This window comes from Cydia fagiglandana, chromosome 1 (genome assembly GCF_963556715.1).
Source record: "Cydia fagiglandana chromosome 1, ilCydFagi1.1, whole genome shotgun sequence".
Classification (NCBI taxonomy): Eukaryota; Metazoa; Arthropoda; class Insecta; order Lepidoptera; family Tortricidae; genus Cydia; species Cydia fagiglandana.
In genome coordinates, this window is record NC_085932.1 from 6,444,683 (window position 1) to 6,468,439 (window position 23,757).

Consider the following 23,757-nt stretch of genomic DNA (forward strand, 5'->3'; position numbering starts at 1 on the left):
ACCATTACAGGGGGTGGATTTTTTTGTGAATTTTTAAAGTGACCATAATTTTTAAAAAACATGAGTTGGATTTTTTTTTGTATTTTTATGATAACTGATATGACTTGGTCTATCATCCGTTTACGGCTTGACGTCGTATTCTGGGACACCCTGTATAAATGTAATAGGACTGCAGAGTAGTGTGACACTAGTGTCGCATTTTTTATTTTTGTCTTGAATGTCGTGTGTAATATTTGAAAGGCCACTTTTGTAGTTTATGAACAATTAGTATGTATGAAGAATATCAGATGTACAAACACTGTAATAAAACACAAAATACTTTACAATAAAAAATTTATTGATATAATAATTATTTATTTATAACAATCGAAAGGGGCGCGGGCCCTCAGCTATTCTACCGTGACCTTACTCCTTTGTACTTCCTACGACACACATTATTGCCAGTCCCGGAGCCCTAACTTTATATTAATTATAAATGTAAATTATTCGAAATAAAAGCACTTAAAAATGTTCACACATAATTTTGAAAGCGGAGGCCGCCGGGACGATCCTAGCATTATCATTACCGATACAATTTAGAATGTAGAATATCCTCACATTAGATATATTTACAAGGCTAAGGATACCTGCTTTATTAAGCTACTCTGAAATGCTCATATATCTCACATTTAGTAAGTATTAAGGAAAATAATTGAAGTGTATATTAATAAAAGAAACGAAACTAATCCGGTTAAGATGGTGTTAAAATCTGAAGTGCCGCAAAGAGATAGATTGGCAATAATTGTACATTAGTGCAAAAATCTTGCATTAAAGATTCCTCGAGCAGCTTGATAAAACAGGCTCCCGGCCTAACATGCGTGCTATCACTGCAATATGATGGGCGCGGAAATTCATTTTTCTACCCCCACCCCGGGGCCTGCGCGTAGTTCATATTATGAGTAACGAATTGGGTACGGTACTGTCAGTAAGTCACACGCTATTACGTGTACAATAAATAGACTAAATAGCAGTTAAACACATCGCATGAAAGGCCGACATGATGTATTGGACAAGCGAAACTCCTAGTATAAACTTGGAGGTTGTGGTCGGTACAAAAATAGAGCGGATAGCTGGCTACGAATATCTTAGCTCGCTACCATACTTATGTCTTGCCCGCCACTTCATTTAAAACCATAACCGCACAATAAGGTCGCTTTTTGTAAAGCTTGCGGGTCCTACGCTAAACCATCCTTAATTTTACTGATATAACATTTTAAGTTCACTTTCAATTGAAATACGCACTAAAATAAATATAAGGCAGGTTCCAATCATTACATATCTCATCCTAAAGACGCAGTTAAATGTTAAAATAAGTGAAACTAAAACAATTACACAGTGGGGATATTCTTAACCTCTCATTTTACGATATAGCTGCGTCTCTCTCAACAAGTTATGTAAGTATGAGACCGCTTTTGAAACCAAGTCTTCGGTTAGTTCATGATTTTTAGTTCATAACTCATTATTTTAACAAAACTCAGAATTTGAACGCGTATATTCATATTTCTTACAAAGGTCAATAAATAAACAATATACCTAAGTCTGTTTTTGTTGAAATAACGCATGAATATCGTGAAAATATAATAAGTCGCCCGTTTAAAGTAAATGTACGTTAGTACACGCCTTACAAGTAAGATAGCTAATTACTCTCGATTTAGTTAAAACTAATTATAAAGAAACCAACTCGCCGCCATCGACCCTAGTCGATAAACTATCAGTCGCGTGGTTCCTACGCCTACGTCACAAACATACCTGGAGACCCTACGCGAATGAGGACCGCGACCATCACACAACAACATCTAGATAAGATTGCATTGAGCATGGTCATAACATAACCTTGTAAGACCCAGCATATAAAGTTTTCATATTTTTAATTTGAAACTTTTTCTATAAGTAAATTGGAACCAATTTCGTTTGTTTTAAAAAGCAATGAAACAAAAGAAATGGTACTTTGTTTGGTTAATGAAATGTTTCAATTAGATTGCACGATTGCACATTTAGTCTCAGGAGGTTCAGACGATAATGGACGGCCGCTTCTCCGTATAAACATGGTCGCCATCTTCCTCTCTGGTTACCTATTGACATTATGGTATGGTATGGTAAATATTTATACACTATTGTATATTAATATTAGCTATAGCTATGCCTCTTTTTGGCATTTTATATGTCTTTTCCATATCTCGGGACCATGGGGTCCGGGACCTTTGGGAGGCGTACGTGGGGCCGAAGCCAACAGCGCAGAGGCCCTTTAAGACACTTTAATCTAAAAGCAAGGGATACACGTGGCGGATACCATCCCCGAACGCACATTTTATTATTATTGAAAGAGTTACGAGCGAAAAACAACTTTCAAAATCGCGCCGTAATAAAAAAATCGTCAAAAATATAAACAGGACTTAGCACTGGTTAGTATACATACATCAAATAGCGTAATAACATTTTCTTTAACGATAATATACAGAGAGGAAAAAGAGGACTATGTTTGTATAGAAAAGTCGTCACGTATGATGAGGACCGGTATTAAGTTATATCTAGCTGTTATAAAAGTATTTTTTCCCGTAAGATTTTAATCGAGAGAACGGTGTGCCTTTGCTTTTGTCTTTTTTAATATACCACGTCGGTGGCAAACAAGTGTAAGGCCCACCTGATGATAAGCAATCACCGAAGCCTATGAGCGCCTGCAATCCAGGCACGTTGCCGACCATATAAAAATCTGCACACTTCCTTTTTGAAGAACGTCATACTGTAGCCCCTCGAGAAAACCTCAGCAGGGAGCTCATTCCACAGTCGGAGCGTCCGCGAGAGGAAATTCCTCTTTAACCGGAGAACCGCAGTGTTTTTACCTATTGTTTTAGTTTATCTAGATATTTGTTAACACTTTCGGTGCCGGCCGCCCCGTTTCCAGATCAAAATGAACACACATACGTGTTCTTGGCAGTGAATGTGTTAAAGAGTATTAGACATCTGTATTGCCTTATGATTTATGGTACACGGTCCTCGTCTAACCCTAGTTAACCTACGAATCTGACCACTCATAATCTCAACCTCAAACTCCTGTTATCCAGTTGCAGAAGTACACAAATATCTTTACGAGCCAACGTTCCATAAACATAGTTACACGCTAAAACTCTCGCGTTTTGTACACATATTCAATTACACAAACGGGTCTACCGCGATATAATTTCATTGTTTTTACCTTTAATTCCGACGTTTCAGCTGAGTTGCATCAGCTGAAACGTCGGAATTAAAGGTAAAAACAATGAAATTATATCGCGGTAGACCCGTTTGTGTAATTGAATATAGTTACACGCCTCTAAGACACTGACTACTTAGGGCATACTGAAAATTCCTGGAACTGGCCACTTAGAAAAAATAAGTCGTCTCATATATCAGAATCCAGAAACTTTCAGTATGGCCCACGTATAAGGTCGTGTACATATATTTTTGGAAGGTTGTCTTGTAAGGATATTAGTGAACACGACCGTACTATGAAACTATCTTTTTTTTTATAGATCTCACAATTTAGTTCTTATGAATTCTCCTGCAACTAGGAATGTCGGAAGTGTCGAGTTTCATTTTACCACGATACAACTCCAAAGAAATAGTTAAAGATTTATACATAGCTATGTTTCATAACATGTTTTAAATTTAATTAGAAGAGCGTTCGAATATCACTTATACGTAGCGAAAGCTGAGTTACAGTGAAGGTTTATGTAATTATTATCGTAAGTACAAATTACAATTTATACAATCCGAACACTCTTTACAAGCCAGCAATTGTGTTTCCCGCCGAATACACCTTTATTTATACATTATAATATTGCACTGTAAATGGCACGCATATTGCACATGATTCTTTATAAAGTTAATGTATCAGAACCGAAATTCATATTGTATTGCCAAGTACGGAGCATTATTTCAATTTGATTTTTTTTTTACGCGAGTTGTATAGGTACCTACTGTAGTGTTAGGCGAACCTGTAAGCTCCTGCTGCTAGTTTTAAAATTGGCAAACTAATTGTTACAAAAACCAAGAAATTGTCTCTAATTAGTCGGTATTTCAATGAATTCGACGGGACACCTCACAAGCCATTTTAAACAGGTTTCAATTATACGATCGACAATTAAATGATACCTAATATTTGGCAGCCGTAATACGTCATATTAAATCGAGCGCTTCGCCCGCCGACTTGAACGATTAGTTTACACAAAATTAAAGGCTAAATAATATACGGGTCTTCAATAAACATGTTGAATGTGGTATCACATATTGGTTTAATTTTTTCCCTTTGGGCACATATTTAAAAGCCATAATTATAATTCGGTACCTTACAACACCCGTCATGGTATCTTCTTTAACCCTTTACCAGGCTGACATTTCAAAAATGACAATCGAATGTCAGTCTGACTCATCGAAAATACAACACATGTTTGAAGTCCCGTATGTGGGAAATATATATCCCTTAGCCTGGTAAAGGTTTAATTAAAAGTAAGTTGATTACGAGCAGTACGTGTAATTTGTCATGATGCGTTGATAACTGTTGGATTTGTGATTGAGAAGACGCGATCACGAACAAAATATAAAAGTTCCTACCATGTTTATTCATAATCATTTTTTAAATTAAATTCGCAAACAGAATAGAATTAAACATTCTGGTTTTATCGGACGGAAGATCTGTTAGACACTAAAGGTCAAAAATTCAGTTTCGAATATAAATATGTGAAAACAAAATACATATTGATATAGTAACGACTCAGTTACTTTACAATGTAGTATATAATTACTTGTTTGCGTTCTGTTATCATGTACAAAAATGTAACAAGAAATAGCAGACTTGAGAATCACGATTCACCGCATTTTCGGGTTTCCTCCACTATTCATTTGGTTTTGTTTAAGTTTTTATTGTCCCTAGTTAGGATTAGATATAGTACATGGCCAGCGTCTATTTGTAAGGTTTCGTATCGATTATATACTAGGATGCGCGTCCTTAAAATCTTTGTGGTACTATTGAATTATGTCTTTTGTTACAACCTTATTTTTGAGGTACTTTAAATCATAGTTTTTCATTGAGGCAATACGATGAACGAATAAAAGTCGATAGAATTATCTGTAGGTTGGTGTCAGTCTTGCCCTAGGATGTCGATGCTTTGTTGTGTAGTTGTCGGTAGATGCGAGTCGTTCCCGGGCGGGCGCGCTTTCTGTAAACAGATACTACATTAGCATGACGGTGTTTCATCGATTTTAAAAATGAGGATAATGTATTTCTATACTATTCGACTCGTTTTATGTCAGAAATAATTATAATAAATATCTAATTCAATAAATATCTATAGATGGATGTTGTCTATGTGTATGTGGGTGGGTGAATAGACCTTTTTTGTTGTAATTTTGTTCCATCAGCTAGGCAACAAGAATAGCATAGTTTGTTAGAAGAAATGCGATACTACGTTCTACTAATATGTTAAGTAGATGACCCATTATGGAAAGGGCTTAGAACTAGTTAGAACTGTCATAAAATTAATGTTTGAAAAATCAGGGGTTTAAGAGTGACGCAGGCGACCGTAAATATAGCAACGAATGACTAGAAAAAGTTTATTCACCAAGATACGCCCAGTTGGAATTAGGCATGTTGTCGATCGCCTTTGATGTTCCCTGGGGTTAGATCCGGGGGTCACTGTCTCGACTACATTCCCACAGTATTGTCCTATCAGAGTATAATGTGGTCACGGAGTAAGGGCTGATTTAGACAGCGAACTCCCATGCGATTTTAGTTACATTGCGGACTGTTGGTTACGTCCTATTCAACCGATCGATTAAAAACCGCAATGTAATGAAACTTCTAAGGGTGTGGTCACGGAGTAAGGGTGTGGACTCACACTAGCAGCGCGGGCCCCACAGCCGCAGCGAGTAGTCGTCGGAGGCGGAGGCGAGCACGTCGTGGTGCACGGGGTTCCACGCCACGGCGTTCACGCAGCGCGAGTGCCCCGCCACCACGGCCACGGGCTCCTCGCCGGAGATGTGCCAGATGTACACCTACAAAACACTAAATATTAAAAAAAATCGGCCAAGAACATCTCGGACCCAAAATACAGTCTGCTGCGTTAGAATTTTTATGACCCGGGGGCAAAGCTCATGGGCCCCACAGTATACCAGTTCGCCGGACGATATCAGCCTGTCAGTTGTTAGGAGCTGTCAAATTTTGCGTTTAACTGACAGACTGATATTGTCTGGCGAACTGGTAATTTGTAGGATTCCGTACCCAAAGGGTAAAAACGGGACCCTATTACTAAGACTCCACTGTTTGTTTGTCTGTCACCAGGCTGTATCTCATGAACCGTTGTAACATGGCAAATTAAAATAATAATTACAGAATTGTGCTATTCCGACATTTCCAAAGGATAAATTTACGAAGAAAAAACAAAAGACGGCGAAACCCTTAGTTTTTTTATTTCCAACCGGGTAGTGCGCGCAGTGGCTGTACATGGTGATATATTCCTGTTGCCGCTGGAACAACTAATACTACAAAGTACGGAACCCTTGGTTGGCGCTTGCAAGGCTTTTTCAAAGCTTGCAAGGTCCCGAGTCCCGCGTGACGAACGTCAGTATCTGGGCAAAAGAGAAGTGTTGAGTGTATAGAAGTGACCTTGTTGTCCTCGCTGCCGCTGGCCACGAAGTCCTGGCGAGCGCCGCCGAAGCACGCGTGGATGGTGAAGTGTCCCTGCGACAGCCCGCGGAAGCGCCGCACCAGCGCGCGGGCGCCTAAAACAAACAGTTTTTGTATCAATTCATTGGTGTTTTCAATAAGTGATCATGACTGAGAATTGAGTGTGGTCATCAGTCAATCTCTAGAATCTTCCATTTTGTCAAATTTTGTTTACTATGACTATCACCCTCGAATCGCATACAAGATTAGACAGGTTGTTGGTAATATCGCATGCATTGCTCTCAATTAGCAGCCGCCGAGTATATCTCTAAATAAAAAAATAATAATCAACGTATATGCTCGTCCCGATGAGTAATTCAGCCGGCCTAGCCAAGGTTACAATCGCCATCGCTTCGACAACGAAAAGCATAATGTCTCTCTATCACTCTTCCATATTAGTGCGAAAGTGACAGTTGCGTTTCGATCGCTACGGAGCGTAAGCGATTAGCATCCTGGCTACGCGGCCTGATGAGTTAGGGCGCTGTTAGGGATCCAGATGTAGAACACGGACTACCATAGGAAGACAACCAGAATAACCGACACTCACGAATGTCCCAGAGATGCACCCCCTGGTTGGCCACGTTGAGCAGAAGCAGCGAGTCCGCCGCGTCCACACACATCGCCATCACCGCGTGCTCCTCTTGAATTCTGTACAAATATACAAAACTGATTATACCTCTATTTTATTTCGTTACTAGCGCGGGTGCACGAGTTAACAAATTATACACCTAAACTTTCCTCAAGAATCACTCTATTGATAGATGGAACCCGCATGAAAATCCGTCCAGTAGTTTATGAGTTTATCGAGAACATACAAACACACAGACACGGCGGGGGACTTTGTTTTATAAGTGGTAGTGATTATCTGTTTTATACCGCCTGGAAAACTACGAGTGATATAACTTCATCGTTCGTTCGACGAATCACTCTTATAAGAATTACCAATCGTCGGGTGATCAGTTCAAGGATTGAGGATATTATTTATACAATTACACATTGTATATTAAACATTTATTTATTATTTATCCCAGGGGGGAGGCCTTTGCCCAGCAGTGGGACACAGTAAGCTCTGAATAAATAACACCAAACAGAGACGAGTGGAAGAAGAGGGCTTCTTCCACTCGTCTCTGTTTGGTGCTATATTTCACCAGCCTCTCAAGAAGGAGTCCAGGTTATCCCGCCATCGCCGACGAGGCCTGCCGGCTCCCCGGTTAGACTCGTGGGGCTCCCACTCTGTGGTTAACTTGGCCCACAAGTCGTCCGGCATTCGGCAGACATGACCAGCCCAGTCCCATTTTGACTTAGCCGCTTTCCTAGCTACGTCAATTATTCGAGTCTTAGAGCACAGCGTGGTGTTGAAAATTTGCAAATGACAGACATACAGACGCACGAGTGATCCTATAAGGGTTCCGTTTTTTCCTTTTGAGGTACGGAACCCTAAAAAACGAACTATAGGCCCTATGTGTCCCAGGTTGACGGGCCGTATATCTAGTTGGGGCGTGGGACGACGAGCTACCACGGAAACCCGTGATTTCCATCTTGTATAGTTCGTTTTTTTTAGCATTAGAAAGAACTTCACAGAAGCAAGCGTGCAGATTTTGTCAGGCTCTTTAATTGTTAATAATTATTGAATTATCTAATGTAGCATGGTCAATACATGTAATTTACTTCAAATTATTACCGCTCTAAGTGCCGGATTTGGAACCACAAGCTTACTTCTGCGAAGTTCTTTCTAATGCTAAAAAAAACGGACTATAGTGCAGGATGCGGCGCTGGTATATACTCACAGGTTGCAGTCGGTGAGGTCGGTGAAGTCGTAGTGGCGCACGCGGTGGTGCGTGTCGGCCGCCAGCACGCCGCGGCCGTCGCCGCGCGTCGCCAGCGCGTTCACGCGCACGCCGTCCCAGCTATTCAGGAGCTGGCCCTACAAATCATCACACATTTTACATCTATTCATAGGAGTCGTTTTCTAGGTTTTTGGGGACAGAAATTACAAACAACTGGTACATTTTATGAGCTTTTGGTAATAGACTAAGTAAATATTAAGATCTCTCATACCGTTCTACTGTGTATGGGCATTTTCACCTCAACTATACCATTAAAGGCCGGTTAGCAACCGTCACAAAGCTGACGTCAAATCTCATACAAATTGTCGGGATTGGGACGGTTAGACGTTGCTGAAACACGACTTAAGCGTTTTATAGTACAAGAAAACGCCGATAATTGTCCTGGCTATGAAGCCACTCTAACAGAACGGACTCACCTCCTTGCTGCAGTGGTAGAACTGTCCCCGGGCGCCACCGCACACGAACTTGTCGGAGCCCGCGTGCCACGCCACGGCGGTCAGCGAGTCCTCCTGTGAGTGCGACATTTTGGTCGCTAGGGTCTCCGTCTGTAAACACACAAATCTGAAATAAATAAAATCAAAGTAACATTCATGGCTACGAGCTGATTTAGACGGCGCGCGAACTCGTATGCGATTTTAGTTACATTGAGGACTATTGGTTACGTCCAATTCAGCCGACCAATCAAATACCGCAATGTAATGAAACCGCATGCGAGTTCTCGCACCGTCTAAATGAGCCTTAAGAGACATGGTGGAGATGGTGGGATTAAATCTGAACGTTCTCACCTCCATATTCCATATCCACAGGTCTGGACAGTCCTCCGGGCCGGCCGCGATGAGCCAGCGCCCGTCCGGGCTCCAGGCCAGGTACGACACGCCGTACGAGTGCCCTTCCAACGACTTTCTGCAATCACATTATATTTTGATTACCGATCACGTGGCTTGAGTGGGTGTAGAACTACGGTCGGTGGCGCCGGTGATCACCAAACACCGTTATCAATGTTAAAACGTTCTCAACTTGAACAAATATCACTCTAAACTGAAATAATATACAATATAGTAGTGTTTCTACTTGAAATAAAAACAAATTAAAATATTTTCTGAAAATAATTTAGTTGTTCTAATACTTCTAGTAGTATTGTAAATATCACCGTACCAATCTGTGCCCCCATCACAAAACCCTGCATCTTGTGCGCAAGATGGACTATGGGGCTGTTTGTAATTGCATTTATTTTGACGACCGGGCTGGCTTAGTGGGTAGTGCCTTGCCTACCTTGCCTATGAAGTCGATGGTCCCGGGTTTCTAATACCGGTACGGGCATTTATTTGTTTGATGACACAAATATTTGTTCTTGAGTCATGGTTGTTTTCTATGTACCCACAACACAAGCCTTCTTGAGCTTACCGTGGGGCTTAGTCAATTTGAGTAAAAATGTCCTATAATATTTATTATTTATATCGTAAAAGGCACTGTAAGTAATTTTTTATTCTTTGTAGTCGAGCCCGACATTCGATATCTCGTCGAGATAATTAACGTGACCAAGGTCTTGTTAAAGGTGTGAGAAAAAGTGGCCATCATTAATTGACAGATAATTGTTCGATTGTGTTAAAGGCATTGTATTTTTTTAGCGGTAAATGGCATTCAAATCTGATGTTTCAACAATTTTGGTTTGGCAAAGTACTTGATTGTAGTTGTAACAGTAGGTATACCTGAAGGCAAGGCGGCGCGCCTGCGGGTCGTAGTCCCAGATCATGACGGTGTTGTCTTTGGAGCCCGAGGCGAGCTTACTGCCGTCGGGGGACCACTTGCAGTACCATACTTCGTCGCAGTGCTCGTTTAGAACCTGTGTACAAATATAATTTGTTATTATTTGAAACGGTTTTATAATTAAGCGTTATCAAATCAAAGTTTTAATGCAAGATCTGATTAGTTACAGACAATCGGCGGAATAAAGGCAGTAGTTAAAAAAAAAATAGGCGTAACAACAAATGCTTATTTTCTTATATTTGTATTTAGGTACTTTTTATGTCTGGTTATTTTCCATGTCGTTGGCGTATGTGTCGCCACTTAATTCATAGCTTATAAGTCATGTCCTCACTGAAAATCAGTGACACAGATTGCCACGGCAATAGCGGCAGCGGCCACCTAACCTGCAGGGCCTAGGTTCACCTAAGGTATACGAAAATACGAAGCATAAGGGTCTCCCCAGATATATCGACGCGCATTCGGGAAAAGCCGATAGGGAAAAGGCTGTATGTTCGCGTAATAAGAGCGATAAAACCGTCGACGCGTCGGTAGGCGCCGGCGATGCAAACCGAGCCGTTCGACGACTTTTTCGCTCTTTCCTATCGGATTTTGCCGAATCCGCGTCAACATATCGCTGGCCCAATATTACAGGATTCTATGTTTCACTTTTATCGAACTGAAATTTGAACATTGTCATAGTGACATTAAGTCGAATTTCAACTATCTTGAAAATGTGACATAGAACCCTGTAATATTGGGCCAGCGATATGTAGGGGTACCCTAAGGTACTGTACCTGCAGCGGGTGTATGGGGAAGGTGTCGGGCGAGCAGTGGTGGTCCTGCAGCAGACTGAAGGGGATGCAGTCGGGCGGCGGCCGCGGCGCTGCGTGGAAGCGGCAACGGGACACCTGGCCAACAGAAAGTAACACTCGTGAAAGCCATAAGAGTCCCCAGCAAGCCCACCCGCTTTTCACCTCCACATACAAACGGAGTTTCGTTCTCATTTTAAAACTACGTGTTGGATTGTAATGAAACTTTTGCACATACAATGACATGAGGTATATCTAGTTCTGTAATTAGTTTATATTGCTCCAGTTCATAAAATAAACGAACTAGAGTAAAAACAAGTTTTGTTTGAAAAACTTAAATTCGCTGTATTTATTAACTATGGTATCTAAAGCAGAAAAACTAATTACAGCATAGATATACCTTATCCTATTGTAAGTACAAACTTTCAGAGAAATCTAGCTACTTATTTTAAAATGAGAGCGTAACTACGTTTGTATGGAGAACCGAGCTTGCTGGGGACTCTTAAGTAAGCCACTCTCGTTCAGTGAGTATGGCGTCTACCGAGAATGCAGAAGAGGCTGGCGCTGGTACGATTTCAATACCGACCAGTGGCGGAGCGTCCATAGAACGCGATTCCCATCGGCTTGTCTGATATTCAGGCTCTTGGGCCATTTTGTTTAAACTTACTAAGAACAGGAAGGGCAAGTCAGCTACGGCTTGCCTACGAAGAATATACACGCGCCACTGATACTGACCCTGGGCACTGGAGGCCTTGGTCACTTTATCTTTCGTGCCAAGTCACTTATTGAGTTAATCGTGGGTGGTGAGTTAAAATTACATTTGTCCGAAGGCAAGGCATGTACGCACCTGTGCCTGAGCGGCCTGCGCGAGCAGCGCGCGCAGCCGGTGCGGCGGCATCATCAGCGCCGGCGGCAGCACCGCCTGCACGCGCTGCAGCACGCGCGCTCTGCTGTCCGCGCCGGCGCCCGGCCATCTACAAACGAAACAACGCTCAGTAAAGATCGGTTGCACCAAAATGTTCGTATCGTTAAAGAGTTCGCTATTTTTTATGTATGAAAAGTTTCATAGTAAAGCGCTGGGGCGCGCCGACTGACGGTGATCAGTCTGTCAAATGTGGTTGGTGCAACATGCCCTAAATGTTTCAACTACATCTTTTGATACGTTACTTGAGATACTTCTATATCGGTTCGGTTTAAATTAATATTCACTTATTGATATCGAGGCCAATTCCGCGTAGATACTCAGCTAACTAATGTTTGACTAACGCCAATTTCAAGAACTCAAATAGACGGTGCCACCAAGCTGAAACGACACAGGACGAGAAAACACGTACAGTCGCACACCAGCTCCTTCCAACTTTTAAAGCGTAAAGTATACAGTTGTCTTAGGGCCTAGAATTCATCTGGCGAGGTTGCGGAAGAGTACTTCGGCGTTCCTGGGACCTCGCCGTATAGCAGCGAGGCGGCAACAGAGGGGTTTTAGTGGGTAAACCTGGGGTCACATGAGCCAACAACAGGGAGTCCCACATAACCATCCCGGCCCGTCCCCGCGCCGGGGTGGTATGCGTAAAGCATTTCCCCTCTTAAAAAAAAAAGGCCTAGAATTCATGTTTGACTGTTACAAAAAATAAGAAAAACAATAAGCATGGATCCAAAAGACGTTAGGAAACCAAGTCTGCAGTTACTTCCACTTTTAATACATATATTGTAATTAGAAAAATAATAATTAGAGTTCATAATCTAGTGTCACAATAAATAATAGAAAGGAAACTTCTTACAAAACCGAAGTTTGACAGTGGTTCAGGGTCGAATCATGCTGTCTCTTTCTAATGTATGGCACTGCACTATCCCTGTCGGCTATTTAGGGTTGTCAAAATTCAAGTCATTTTCTTATTTGTAATCGTGCATGCAAAGGGACTTCAAGTTGTGTCAACCCTAATAACTGCTCGGAGCAATGCTGAGCCGAGAATGCCCGAAGGCAGGAGTGTCTCCCCACTGCCCGAGGTCACACACACCTGGCTCGCGCGTGTAGCTCCGCGGGGTCCGCGCACATCATGAGCGCGGACAGGCGGTGCACGCGCGCCGTGTCGTGCCCGAGCGGCGTGAGCTCGTTCCGGAGCACGTGCAGCGCGTCGAGCGCGCGCCCGGCTTCCAGGTGCTCGAGGTACTTCTGCTCCAGGACCACGAACTTCATCTCCTGGAGACAACACATTATTTTCAACAAGGAGGAGATTTGGCCGAAAGATTTCTGAGCTCTCTGATACTGCGGGGTTGCGTAATCCATCGCAACCATTATGTGATTTGTTAGTTTTAGTTTTAAAATATAATTTTCTAATATGTATGCTAGTTTTAATGTTGCCAGAGATAAAAAAAATTATTTCATTATTTTATGAAATAATTTTACTGCTTACACACTTTACATAAAGATAAAGACAGATCAAAGTTATATCTTGTGGCCATCATTCGTCATTTTAACCTGAAATGCAATGAATTCAGAAGTACACAACATGGAGCGGCACATTTATTCAGGGTTTATCAGATTTCTCATTACGATTATATAACAAGTCAAACAATAAACACAGTGGCAAGAGCAAAGAGTATAATACTCACTAAGCAAGAGTTAGTAACATGTACAGTTAATTATTAGTTATATTATCATTTCATTTCATTAATTAGCAGCCCGGCAGCTTCCATCACACTAGTGGCCGTGGCAGAAAACTGCATGTTGAATAGTACAGCCCCGAATCCTTCATCACCAGCACGGCTTGTGTCTGATGTTCTCGCAAATAAGACAGTAACTCGCACACTACATACTGCAAGTGAGTGCGGGTCGAGCTGCTCGCCCTGCAGCAGCGCGTGCAGCGCGCGCAGCTCGTGGTCGGCCTTGCCCCAGTCGCCGGCCAGCACGTGCGCCCGGAACGTGGCGGCCGCCGGGTGCTCCAGGTGCAACCCGGACTCCTCCATCACCAGGGCGGCGCTGCGTCTGCATAATTTGTACTTATTAATAGTTGTAAATAATCTACTTAGCATGTTCGAAGGTGACTGTAAGCAGGGGAAGTAAACCAGAGCACAAGTACTTGTGCAAGACGGAAAATTACTAGATTTAAATAGTTATCAGCTGCAGCCTTAACCACTGTGTAACTCCAGGCGGTAGATCTTTGCGAGGCCCATATAATGTGCTTGGGTGCTTGCACTAAACTAGTAGTCAACTGACCTGATCACTACCCCTAAAGCCGCCACTGATAGTTAAAAACAGAATAATGGATCCCACCAAAAACATTTCATATAAAATTGGCAGTCAAAACTCACTAGCTTTTACTATAAAAATGTTATCAGATCTCAGTAAAAGTCAAGCCCTGACTTTAGTAACACCTTTGTTTAAAAACTATGGCATTGCCGTCATAGATGGCAGGCAAATAGCCTTAATAACCAAAGGGGTCAGGGGACCAAGTGCACTCCCTGATAGCTATCAAAAAGCAGTAAAAATGGGTACTTTGATCTCTTGAATTGTATATATATCCATATACAATCTGGAAACATCTATTGTCTCATTTGACTCGCTCCTTGTCATGATCTTGATGAATCAACCTCTACAGTTTTATGACTTTTTGTGTGTCAGCATTAAACATAAATGTGGTACTTTATTGTGTTAATATAGAACTAGTGCCACAATGGCTGGACTTATCATCTGGTTACATAACATTATGTTAATTAACACACAGTAATAAGACAAAAGAAAATGTATCCAATATAATTAGGAATTACATCACATGTCATTTTAATAATAACGGCTTCCTCCAATCTCAGTTGTGATAAAAATGGAAACATTTGGGAAGTCCAAGCTTTAAGCTTCAAAATTCAAAGGCCGAAGTTACAAAACGAACTGATGTTGAATATTGTTAAGACAGGCCCAAGAATTAATACCTAATTATGTACTGTCGCACACAATATTCTTTTCTAAGACAGCAGGAAATACCTAAAATTATAATTTAAATTAATGTAAATAATTGTTTGTAGATAGCCTAGAAGTCAGAATTAATAAAACCAATTAATTAATTAATTTTGTATGCATATTCCTAAGAACACTGCGCCGAAACCCCATGCTGCTTCTTACGAAGTTGATTTCAATCTCACTGGCAGTCATTTAATCTACAGATAAGAATGCTGGAGTAGAAGAAGTAATTATGGTAAAGTGTTGTAATTCCTTATACCTAACTTTATTAGCTTTAAAATAAAATATAAAATGATGAAAGTCATACATTGCAAACTTTACCCGAAATACCTATTTAAAAAAAAAACAGAAATAGAAAAAGACAAGGATATGACAAAATACAAAAACATAATTATTATTTAAAGAAAACTAAAGTCTATGCCTTGGCCAAATATGATTTTAGATCAGCAAACAAAAAGATCAGTGACCTGGCAGCCATTAGGTTAATGACATCAAATCTAACAAATGTGAATATCTTGCAAGATGCATATTATAGGTTATTTAAAAGCATAATTACCATGTACCTAGTTTTTATGCTAAACTTTTCCTTCTAATAATATTATTAGGATCACATTAGAATAGTGAGTAGTGAGCAACTTTCTAAACAAAAAACATTTGTGTGGTAGGCATAATTAACATATCTACCTAACAGGAAACTGTCTAGCAAAATAAATAGGCATGTTGTTTTGATGCTATGCTCAAGGCTATGCAAAATAGAAACATCATTACATCTTATCAGATATCAAAGCCATGACTTGCACAAATAAATCATTATAAATAACATTTATTGGTTGTCAGTCTCATGTCTCAACATGTTACATTCAAATTCAAGCAACTAAACTTTCAGAAACAAAGAATTTTCAAGACAATGACATCCAAATATCTGGCATCTATTTTTACTGCATGGATTTGCAAGCTGAAATCTTTACTGTTGTCAGGCAAATTTGTTGACACAGAAGTTAAGTGACAATGACTAGATAATGTATTGCATTATCAAGTTTATTGGTCAAGGATATTCAGTTCCTGGCATTACCTAAATATCCCACACATGTTGACTTTATTGTTTTATTGCATAGAAAGGATTCATGATGTTTTAAGTTTTAACAAAGCGGTCCACTAGTTTAATCAGAGATTTTCCCAGCAACTTGAATAAGCATATTTACTTTGCATATTGTGTTAAGATTGATTGGTCTGCAGAAGAGTATAAATATAGTTAAATAACATGAGATGGTCAGTACTCACTCGAGGCCAATAGAGAGCAGGTGCTGGCCTATGAGGCGAACAATCTCTTGATCAGTCTGGGCCATGTGCGGGCCAGGCGCTGGCGGGGCGCCGTTGCGGTCAGCGTCGCCGTTGACGTGGGCCGCTTGGCCGTTGGCCTGGGGCTGCTGCATGGCGGGCGCTGGCGGCGACAGCCTGCGGGACCGCTTGCGCGGCGGCCGGTGCCCGGCGCCCTCGTCGCCCGAGTCAGTGGAGGCCAGGCTGGCGGAGCGAGAGCGCCGCGCTGCCCCGAGCGCCGAGCTCAGTCCCGCGCGCGCCGCATCGGCCCGTGCTGGCGCTGCTGACCGCCCGACGCCCCGGCGACGCTCGCGCTCTGACGTCACGACAGTCCACTACGCACCACCCGCGCTCAATGGACCATCTCCCTTTGTTCGTCACGGTGAGCTGTGCTTCTCGATTGTTCCCTTTTTATGCCCTTTGCCTGCGATGTGAAATCGGAGTAGCGATCTGAAAACTCTTTCTCGTTATGAAACTCTTGAAACGCGAGTGCAGTTCGAAGCGTACACAAAAATCAGCTGAAAATGAAGCGACAGCTGTCTTTCTTCGCTGAGTACAACATCGCCCTTCTCTCCGTTTCGAACGACGTTCGTGTCTCACCAAGGCGTTCGGACGCGCATCGGGCGCAATCGTGTCGTAATGTAATGACCTCAAAAATAAAATTATCATGTCATAGAAAAATGGCGCAAGCTAAGGACTATTTTCTAGTTGCACATGCAAAAAGTCTTATTTAAATTCAAAAAGAGACTCATTATTTTTAGCATTATTTTAATCCAAACAATATCAAAAATAAACGATAAAAAATTTAAAACTTGCATATTAAAAGTAACAAATTTTGTGATTTAATTTTAAATACTAAACAAAAAATATCTCAAGAGCGTGTTTTTATAATTGACTTTTTAAAGGTTTATTTAAAAGTAATATAATTATTATATTTTGGTCTCGTTTATTTATTGAAAAATATTTTTGTTTTAACTTATTATGCGTAGAACGGAATGGCCTTGTAGGCATTTACGAAGCATGGTAATAGTAAAGTTATGCGCATGTTTCACCATCAAAGAATATAATTTTTAGGCCAAGATATGCCAAAAAAATATTGCTTAATTTCGTAGTATAAACTAAAAGTAAAATGTATATATACATTAGTTAATAATTTTGTCCTGGTTATCTATTAAAATACACTTTATTTGAAAGAGGCTAATACTGTAGCGTTCTCCTTGAACACTATAAATACCGAGAAAATGTCAAAACTGTCAAAATAAATGTATAAAAAATCTTGTAAATAGAAAATGCAGTTATTTATTTTAACTTTTCTACTCTATTTCCTTATTTCCCCTTCTAATTTGCAACTTCTTATCAATGTTAGAAATCAGGTAATAATATAAGTTTATCCGTACAAGATTTGTACACTCATTAATTCGGTGAATCGCAGGAAATAACTTCGATGATCTTTACAACTTCCTTGTAATAATATCGTACCTAGTGTTTTCTTTAGGGTAATTTAGTATGAGACCATGTACTGTGACAGTTATTATCTTTACGTTGAAAACTGAGATATTGAGTTGTTGGTGTGTGGGCGGACGTATCGACATAACCGGGAGTATGTTGCAGGGCGGCGATGTGGTGCAGGAGAGCATCACGGCGAACGTGTCGGAGGACACGGTGACGCTGGAGTTCCTGCGGATGGACGGCGTCTTCGTCTCGCAGATCGTCGATTTCGCTAATGTAAGCTCATTTTTAATTACCATGGCTTCCTAGCAAGCATCTGAATAAAAGTCATTGTTTTATTTATTTTTCATTCACTGCTAAGCAAGAACATGCTATATGTGTTCATTTTGTATCAGGAATGGGGCGCTTGGCACTGAAAGTGTTATGCCATAATAAAATCACTAGTCCTATCTGTAAATGTCAAAATTGGTATTACAAGTTTTAAAAGAAGGAACAATAATTTTTGACTCTGTCCACCACCACATTATATTAACATCTGTTGCGTAATTTAGATTAAGCATACAGACAGAGCAACTCATACAATGTACAGATATCTATGTTATTCTACTGAGTAACTGCACTTAGTATTTCTGTCATATATTGACATTGTTCTCCATAACTTAACGCATTCACTGCCAGGGGGCATTGCCTAGGAACAAACTTGTATGACGGTGAACGCACATGTGTGTCGGGGGCAGTGAATGTGTTAAATAAATACTGTTCTAGGAAGTGGAGGCCATGAAGGTAGTGATCCCAGCAGAAGAGGAGCTGGGGCAGACTGGTGTGCAGACCTTGTGCTTCCTGACACATGCAGCGCAGGCTGACTTTATTGCACCTGATGCCATGGCCAAGCTGAGACAGGTATTTTTTATACTAATTTTATGGTTTAAGACAGCGGTCTGCAACCTTTTAGCTGCCAAGGGCCACATAGTAGTTAACTAAGTTGATGCAGGCCGTACTTTGTTAATATTTATGAGTTATGACTTTATCAGATATTGTTGTTTGTCCATTTTACATACAAAATTACCCTTTTGAGTCCGCCGGGTCAACTTGGAATCATTTCAAAACCATGGCCCTCGAAACAGCTAAACTAGCTGAAGCTGCCCACAAAACAACACAACCTAAAGCCGACTGGATGAGCACCGAAACCTGGGATAAAATCAACGAAAGGAAAGTTTGCAAAGAAAATGGCCTGCACTCCGATCAGGATAGATCCAGATACTCGGAACTCCATAGTGAGATCCAGAGGCTTTGTAGGAAAGACAGGAATAACTACATCAATAGGATATGCACCGATCTAGAAAAAGCATCACAGACAGCGCACACGCGGGACTTGTTCCAGAAGGTTAAACTACTCGCTAGCGAATTCAAACCGAAACAATGGACAATTGAAGACGAGAATGGTGCCACACTAATGGACAAAAGTGCAGTTCTAGAAAGATGGAGGCAATACTGTCAGCAGCTGTATAGTGATACCATTGAGGAAGACACAAATCCAAGGGATTACGTAGAAAAGGAACCAGACATTCTTCTAAGTGAGGTCGAATCAGCTATTCAGATGCTGAAGCTCAATGCTTGCGGTAGCGATGGCATAACGGCACAGATGCTGAAAAGTATAGGTGTCGAAGGGCGGAAAATCATGCACAAGATCTGCGAGAAGGTCTGGAGAACAGGCGTATGGCCCGAGGACTGGACCGAATCCACAGTAGTACCCCTGCACAAGAAAGGTTCTACGCGCAAATGTGAAAATTACCGCACCATATCGCTCATATCACATGCCAGCAAAGTCTTCTTGCGAATCCTGAACAAGCGGCTAGAGAACTATATTGCCAGGCAAATACCCAGGGAGCAGGCAGGATTTGTAAGGGGTAGAGGTACTCGGGAGCAAATACTCAACGTGAGGCAATTGATTGAGAAATGCAGAGGGCACGACGTCTTTATGGCTATGTGCTTCATTGACTACGCAAAGGCTTTTGATTGTGTCAACTGGGGTAAAATGTTCAGAGTAATGGGCGAAATGGGGATACCGCAGCACCTAATCTTTCTTGTGCAAAACCTATACTTGAGCAGCGAGTCTAGAGTGCGGATAGAGGACACTGTGTCACAACCCTTTAGAGCTGAACGAGGAGTGCGGCAAGGTTGTATCCTGTCACCGCAGCTGTTCAATCTCATCGGTGAACACATAATGAGAAGGGTATTGGAAGGCTGGGAGGGGGGTATCCAGGTTGGTGGCCAAAAAATCAGTAACTTCCGTTTTGCAGATGACACGACTATAATAGGTGCCTCTGAAAACGAACTTGCACTGTTGCTGCGAAGGATTGAGCTCGTCAGCAATGAGTATGGTCTTAAAATCAACAGAAGTAAGACGAAGTTGATGTTTATTGACCGCCCTGGTAAAGCGCAGAGAACATACGAGTTGCACGATCTGGAGGTGGTTCACAAGTTTGTGTACCTGGGATCTCAAATAAGTGACGATGGGGAATGCGGCTCAGAGGTAGTTAGAAGAGCACAGATGGCCAAAGCTGCGGTGAAAAGACTCGAGAAAATATGGGATAACAGAAGCATAAACCGCAAAACAAAGATCAGACTAATGCGGACCCTTGTTTTCTCGATCTTCTTATACGCGTCCGAGACCTGGACCATCAAAACCGAAACCCGTCGCAGGATAGATGCGTTCGAGATGTGGTGCTGGCGGAGAATGCTCCGGATCTCATGGACTGAACGCCGGACAAATGCATCAATTCTCGACGAACTTAACATTACAACGAGGCTCTCCACTGTTTGCTCCCAACGTGTACTTGGTTTCTTCGGCCATCTGAGCAGGGCAGGGCCAGATAGCCTGGAAAAGCTCCTTATTACTGGCCGTATGGCAAGGAAGCGTAGGGGTGGACGTATGGCCACGCGTTGGGCGGACAGAATAACGTCAGAGACAAACGCCACATTGCAGGCTAGCATGCACTGGGCCCAAGACAGAGTGGCTTGGAGAGCGCTGGTGAAAAGTGTCCACATTCGTCACGTCCCTCAGCCATGAGGATACGACAAGGAAGAAGAAGAAGACATACAAAATAGCCAGGGAGGCTCACGGGCCGCTTGTTGCGGACTGCTGGTTTAAGAGTTAGTAATGTAGGAGTAGCAGGAAGTTTCTTAATGAGAGTCCCCAGTTTCATGTATAATGCCCCATGGTATGCTTATGCTGCTCTGTGGGTGACCTGATGCACTTGTTAACTGAACGGCAAACAGGTTATTATGAGTCACAATGATTTTAAGTTTGAGGTGTATTTTTTTACGGTTGTTTTATATTTTGGACTGGAAAAAAGAAAGAAGTGCTAGAATGTTTTATATATTAATAGAATCTTAAAAAAAAAATCTTTATTGCATCTTTGAGAATTTCAATTGCTTATTCTGGTAAATATTATTCAGATACAACATGTCCTTACTTTCTTTTTTTGTATTTAACAGTCACAGAAATCATGATCAGTTATATTTATATAATCATGATGAGTTAATATTAAAAAACTGTTGGTTCAAAGAAAAACCCAGGTACGGTCCGGGTAGCAGAGGAAGTCCGTGGTTGGAGACAAACCACAGCCACGGCATCAGGCGCACGCGCAGTTGCGTTGCTGTCCGCACCTGCTGCTCGGCACTGCGCACAAGCTAGGGACAAGGTGTACTTGCGCCAGGCTGATCTGGCGCGCTGGGCGCCTAGACCAGGTGAGTCACAACTAAAATTGTTGTTGATGCTCTTGTTAGGGCTGGCTAGCTGTATACTAAAAGAATGTTCAGCCAACTGGCTAATATGTAACGGTTTGCTTAAAACCTCGTTACAAATATTTTATTTTTATAAAGTCTGATTTTTATAGTTTTCCAAAATCATATTTTACAATGTGACACTGTGTGTAGTTAAAGTAACTACAACGTTAACCAGAGACCAGCAGCTAACATGATGTTTATTTACAGGCCTAGATCAATCGTCGTACGGCAGTCTAGTGACACCGTTCCCAGCGCGCGCCCTGGACGCGGACGGCGCCGCGCTGCCGCCTTGTGTGAGCGAGACCGACCGGGGGAAAGAGTGCATCTGTCACATGGAGGTAACATGATGCTTACAGGCTTAGATCAGTTGTACGGTAGTCTAGTAACACTATTTCAGAAGCGCGGCCTGGACGCTGATGGCGCCGCGCTGCTGCCTTGTGTGAGCGAGACCGACCGGGAGAAAGAGTGCAGCTCCTGTTTGCCCACCTCTTCCTTCAAGCATCTCCTTTAACATATTCCATCGCTGTTGATATACAGTGAGAATATTGAGATACTAATGAGTGACAAGCTACTAATGAGTGGAACGAAGCATGTTGAACATAAAAAAGATACAAAAGATAAGACATAGTAAAATAAAAGCAACAATAAAAGCAATAGATGCCCTAGAACACGCTAGAAAGCTAAAATGGAGATGGGCTGGACATGTGGCTCGCCTTAAAGACCACAGATGGACAGCCATAGTCACGAACTGGAAAGGCCCAGACGGTAAGCGCCGAAAAGGCAAACCAAACATGCGCTGGGAGGAAGACATGAAAAGAATTGCTGGTCCAAATTGGAAAAGAATAGCACAAGACCGTGAAAAAATGGATATCTTTGGAAGAGGCCTTCACCTAACGGGTTCCTACAAATTAAATCAACAAAAATATATTAACAAACTTATGTATAACAAAAGGAAATAAAAGGCTTTTTATTTTATTTTTATTTTTATTTATTATTTAATGAGTGACACCGCCCATTGACACCCGCAACACCAGAAGGGTTACAAGCGCATTGCAGGCCTTACGTAAATCTACGAAAATCTGTCTCAGTCTAGACATAGTTGACGCGACTATTTTGTTCCTGCTTCCATCAGCAAAAATAACACATTTATTATTTTTAGGTCTGTGTAAACTGGTACCCTTGTGGTCTTAAGTACTGCAAAGGCAAGCCACAAGGAGGTTTAAGTTACCGCTGCGGCATCAAGACCTGCCACCGCTGTTACCGCTACCATTTCTATGTACAGGTATGTGTGGCTCACCAATGTATATATAACACAGGTATGTATGTAGATGTATGTATAACACAGGTATAACCGCTAATTTTGAAAATAATAGAACCTTGACCCTAGTTTTGATTTTAACCCTTTATAAGGCATAAGGGTGTCAGAAATTATACAAAATTGAACCCTATCACTTTGGAACAAAGTTCAAAATCATGTGTAAATTATATTCCCTCTGCCTTATAAAGGATTTGGATCCTTCCAGGATTTCAAATTTGCCAGTTAATTCTAGGCTTCAAGTTTATAAAATTGCATAATTATTTTTCTCTTTGCCAAATGCTGAAGCAGTGGTAAGCAAGAGGTTAAGATAATAAACCTGCAGGCGTAGTATGGATGGCTTTATCCTCGTGATAAAATAAATGTCACTTTAACACCACAGTAACCACATGATTGAAAGAGACATACACTGTCTATTGTCTATATCATACTGTCATGTAGAATATCCATACTATGTTGAATGCATTCCAATAATGATGTCTTCAATATTTCAAGGAATGTTTTGCCTAACTGACATTGCTTGTTTCAGTTCCGTCACAACTGCTACAACTACACGTGACCCCACGCCCCGCCTCTGCACCAAACGTTTCTAGTCGCTTCTACCATTATTCTTAGCTCTATTTTTATAACCTCAGTTTTGTAATGTGACAATATTTACTTGTAAATATTTTGCTAAGACTCAGTATTTTTTGTGATAAGCAAAAATGAATGACTGTCTTTTTGATGAGTGTTTTATTTACATTATTCTAATTGCTAAATATTATTAGATTTCACTATCAACAACAAATGCAATC

General features: G+C 41.4%; 2 protein-coding genes across 2 annotated transcripts; one reads left to right on the forward strand and one right to left on the reverse strand.

Annotated features, from left to right (window-relative positions):
* Positions 1–316: 316 nt before the first annotated feature.
* LOC134680074 (WD repeat-containing protein 26) lies at positions 317–17,048 on the reverse strand. The gene is made up of 13 exons (XM_063539102.1): positions 16,375–17,048; positions 13,956–14,124; positions 13,157–13,338; positions 11,989–12,115; positions 11,127–11,240; positions 10,296–10,429; positions 9,372–9,489; positions 9,003–9,131; positions 8,527–8,663; positions 7,287–7,387; positions 6,680–6,795; positions 5,913–6,069; positions 317–5,234 (listed from the first exon to the last, which is right to left on the reverse strand). The coding sequence occupies exons 1-12, from the start codon at positions 16,524–16,526 to the stop codon at positions 5,914–5,916; spliced, it is 1,635 nt and encodes a 544-aa protein (XP_063395172.1). The 5' UTR covers positions 16,527–17,048; the 3' UTR covers positions 317–5,234; position 5,913.
* Positions 17,049–17,643: 595 nt separating this feature from the next.
* On the forward strand, positions 17,644–23,685 carry LOC134679952 (out at first protein). The gene is made up of 7 exons (XM_063538907.1): positions 17,644–17,783; positions 18,022–18,135; positions 18,625–18,759; positions 21,429–21,609; positions 21,856–21,986; positions 22,808–22,930; positions 23,493–23,685. Exons 1-7 carry the CDS (start codon positions 17,700–17,702, stop codon positions 23,520–23,522), a joined length of 798 nt encoding a protein of 265 aa, XP_063394977.1. The 5' UTR covers positions 17,644–17,699; the 3' UTR covers positions 23,523–23,685.
* Positions 23,686–23,757: the final 72 nt, after the last annotated feature.

Coding starts and splice junctions, on each gene's coding strand:
- LOC134679952 (XM_063538907.1), top strand. CDS start 17,700: ATGCAGTTATTTATTTTAACTTTTCTACTCTATTTCCTTATTTCCCCT. Junction 18,760..21,428: donor CCATGGCCAAGCTGAGACAG/GTATTTTTTATA, acceptor GTTGGTTCAAAG/AAAAACCCAGGTACGGTCCG. Junction 22,931..23,492: donor GCTACCATTTCTATGTACAG/GTATGTGTGGCT, acceptor TGCTTGTTTCAG/TTCCGTCACAACTGCTACAA.
- LOC134680074 (XM_063539102.1), bottom strand. CDS start 16,526: ATGCAGCAGCCCCAGGCCAACGGCCAAGCGGCCCACGTCAACGGCGAC. Junction 11,241..11,988: donor CGCAGGCCGCTCAGGCACAG/GTGCGTACATGC, acceptor TCTGTTGGCCAG/GTGTCCCGTTGCCGCTTCCA. Junction 9,132..9,371: donor TGTGGATATGGAATATGGAG/GTGAGAACGTTC, acceptor GTGTGTTTACAG/ACGGAGACCCTAGCGACCAA.